Source organism: Oncorhynchus nerka, linkage group LG5 (assembly GCF_034236695.1).
Source record: "Oncorhynchus nerka isolate Pitt River linkage group LG5, Oner_Uvic_2.0, whole genome shotgun sequence".
Classification (NCBI taxonomy): Eukaryota; Metazoa; Chordata; class Actinopteri; order Salmoniformes; family Salmonidae; genus Oncorhynchus; species Oncorhynchus nerka.
In genome coordinates, this window is record NC_088400.1 from 63,600,848 (window position 1) to 63,603,347 (window position 2,500).

Sequence of the window (2,500 nt, forward strand, 5' to 3'; positions counted from 1 at the left end):
ACGTACACACACATGCACGCACTTACATGCAAACACACACACACAAACACGAGTTACAATGTGGAAATGAACATGACTGAATATGGCATAACAGACTGGATCAGGGATAGTTACAGTAGCTGATAGGATTCAGACAATGAGTTAAATGTGTTCTCCTTGTGAATAAAAAAGAGACAGGCCCGTACACAGAATATTGCTTCTCCCACCAGTGGTTTACCCCTGAAACCAAAAATACATTGTTTTAGCTTTGATACCTGTCAGACATGACGAAGACTGTTGGAGTTGAAATATCGTAACATTCTCCCACTGGGGAGAAGCAATATTCTGTGTACGGGCCTCTCATTTCTTTATGTGGAATACTTTTTAGCCCTGTACCAGTGTTCTCAATTTACGGATATGCATATCACCCTCCTTTTCTTAATGTATTCTCCTTACCTTAAAAGAATCCCCCTCTTCCTCCCTCCCCTCCCCCTCTCCCCCTCCCCCTGTCCCCCCCAGCTGCACCACCCATCCCGTGGGTTCAGGTTTGGGACAGTCAGAGAGAGTTCTGCAGAGGACTACATGAGGAAGAGTTTCTCTGCTATGCATGACTACATGAGACGTTACAACCAACCCACCACACCAGACGGAGTGGACATGTTAAAGTAAGAGCCACACACAGTCTGTTGGCTAAACAACCAGTTACCCTGGTGTTGTGTTATGCAAATATATTTAATTTACTCTTAATTCCCCCACGTCTCCAGGCGTTTACAGTTTTTCTCAATCGCTTTGGCTCAATTCTCAAATTAGAATCATTTTTTTCAAAACAACAAGTTCGATTTTAATTTCTTATTCATTTAAGCAAATTCCACGTGTTTTGGGACATGCAAAAGAGGAAGTACAATTGTCTACAATTTGCACGATAGCTACATGCACATGGCTTGCTGATAAAGCTGAGTTGATTCTCAGGGAAATTGTCTTCACAACTTCTAAACATTCTGTCATCGTGTGAGCCGTCACAGTCAAAATGATCCTTTCAATGATCAAAGTCTGTCAGACATACATGAATATTCCATAAATATCTACGACATGGAATGTTTGTGATGTCTGCTAAATGGGCAAATGACCTGCCAGGTGACATAGTGATGCAATAGGAATCACAATCTTACCAATCAACCACTCAAGTTTGGAAGCATATATATGGAGCTTGCCCACAGCACAATCACTAGCATTTATGAACATGGAGGAACGTCACAACCCTGAACAGCAGCTACATGCTCGTGGAAGAGAAATAAGAAGATGTGTAAGAATGTGTGGTAGTAGTGTTAGGGGAAGACATAATAGAGGAAGAATAAGAGTCCCTGATGAAATCAGAGACACATTGTGGACCATGTCATAAACCATGGTGTTATAATGGAAGAGGCTGGTCAGAGAGTACAGCCTAATGTAAACAGGTCCACAGTGTTATAAACCATGGTGTTATAATGGAAGAGGCTGGTCAGAGAGTACAGCCTAATGTAAACAGGTCCACAGTGTTATAAACTATGGTGTTATAATGGAAGAGGCTGGTTGGAGAGTACAGCCTAATGTTAACAGGTCCACAGTGTTATAAACTATGGTGTTATAATGGAAGAGGCTGGTTGGAGAGTACAGCCTAATGTAAACAGGTCCACAGTGTTATAAACTATGGTGTTATAATGGAAGAGGCTGGTTGGAGAGTACAGCCTAATGTTAACAGGTCCACAGTGTCATACATTTTGCAAACATTCCATAGGGAAAACAGGTAAATATGTACTCCTTTACTTTTGATTCAGCATTTGATTCAGACCAATACAGCAACTATTGTAAAGGTAAATGAGAATCACAATATGTATGAGGAATATACAGTAATACAGTAATACAGCACAATTTGAATACAATATACTATCTGGAACATGATCTATTTGTGAATTCTACATGTCATATTTAGGACTGCACAACGACCTCATGCTGGTGACAGAGCAGCTCTACATGTCATATATAGGACTGCACAACGACCTCATGCTGGTGACAGAGCAGCTCTACATGTCATATTTAGGACTGCACAACGACCTCATGCTGGTGACAGAGCAGCTCTACATGTCATATATAGGACTGCACAACGACCTCTACATGTCATATATAGGACTGCACATAACTGTCTTCATAACTGAAATAGAATGTAGCAGATGGAGTTAAACTGTCTTCATAACTGTAATAGAACGTAGCAGATGGAGTTAAACTGTCTTCATAACTGAAATAGAACGTAGCAGATGGAGTTAAACTGTCTTCATAACTGTAATAGAACGTAGCAGATGGAGTTAAACTGTCTTCAAACTGTTAGAACGTAGCAGATGGAGTTAAACTGTCTTCATAACTGAAATAGAACGTAAGATGGAGTTAAACTGTCTTCATAACTGTAATAGAACGTAGCAGATGGAGTTAAACTGTCTTCATAACTGAAATAGAACAGCAGATGGAGTTAAACTGTCTTCATAACTGT

The 2,500-nt window shown here is 40.4% G+C and overlaps 1 protein-coding gene across 1 annotated transcript in view; it reads left to right on the forward strand.

The window, feature by feature from the left end:
- Positions 1–2,500, forward strand: part of LOC115144493 (glutamate receptor ionotropic, NMDA 3B-like) — an 82,231-nt gene that overhangs the window by 66,126 nt on the left and 13,605 nt on the right. The window contains 1 exon segment of the mRNA XM_065018886.1: positions 499–644. Coding sequence (XP_064874958.1) covers positions 499–644 — 146 coding nt within the window.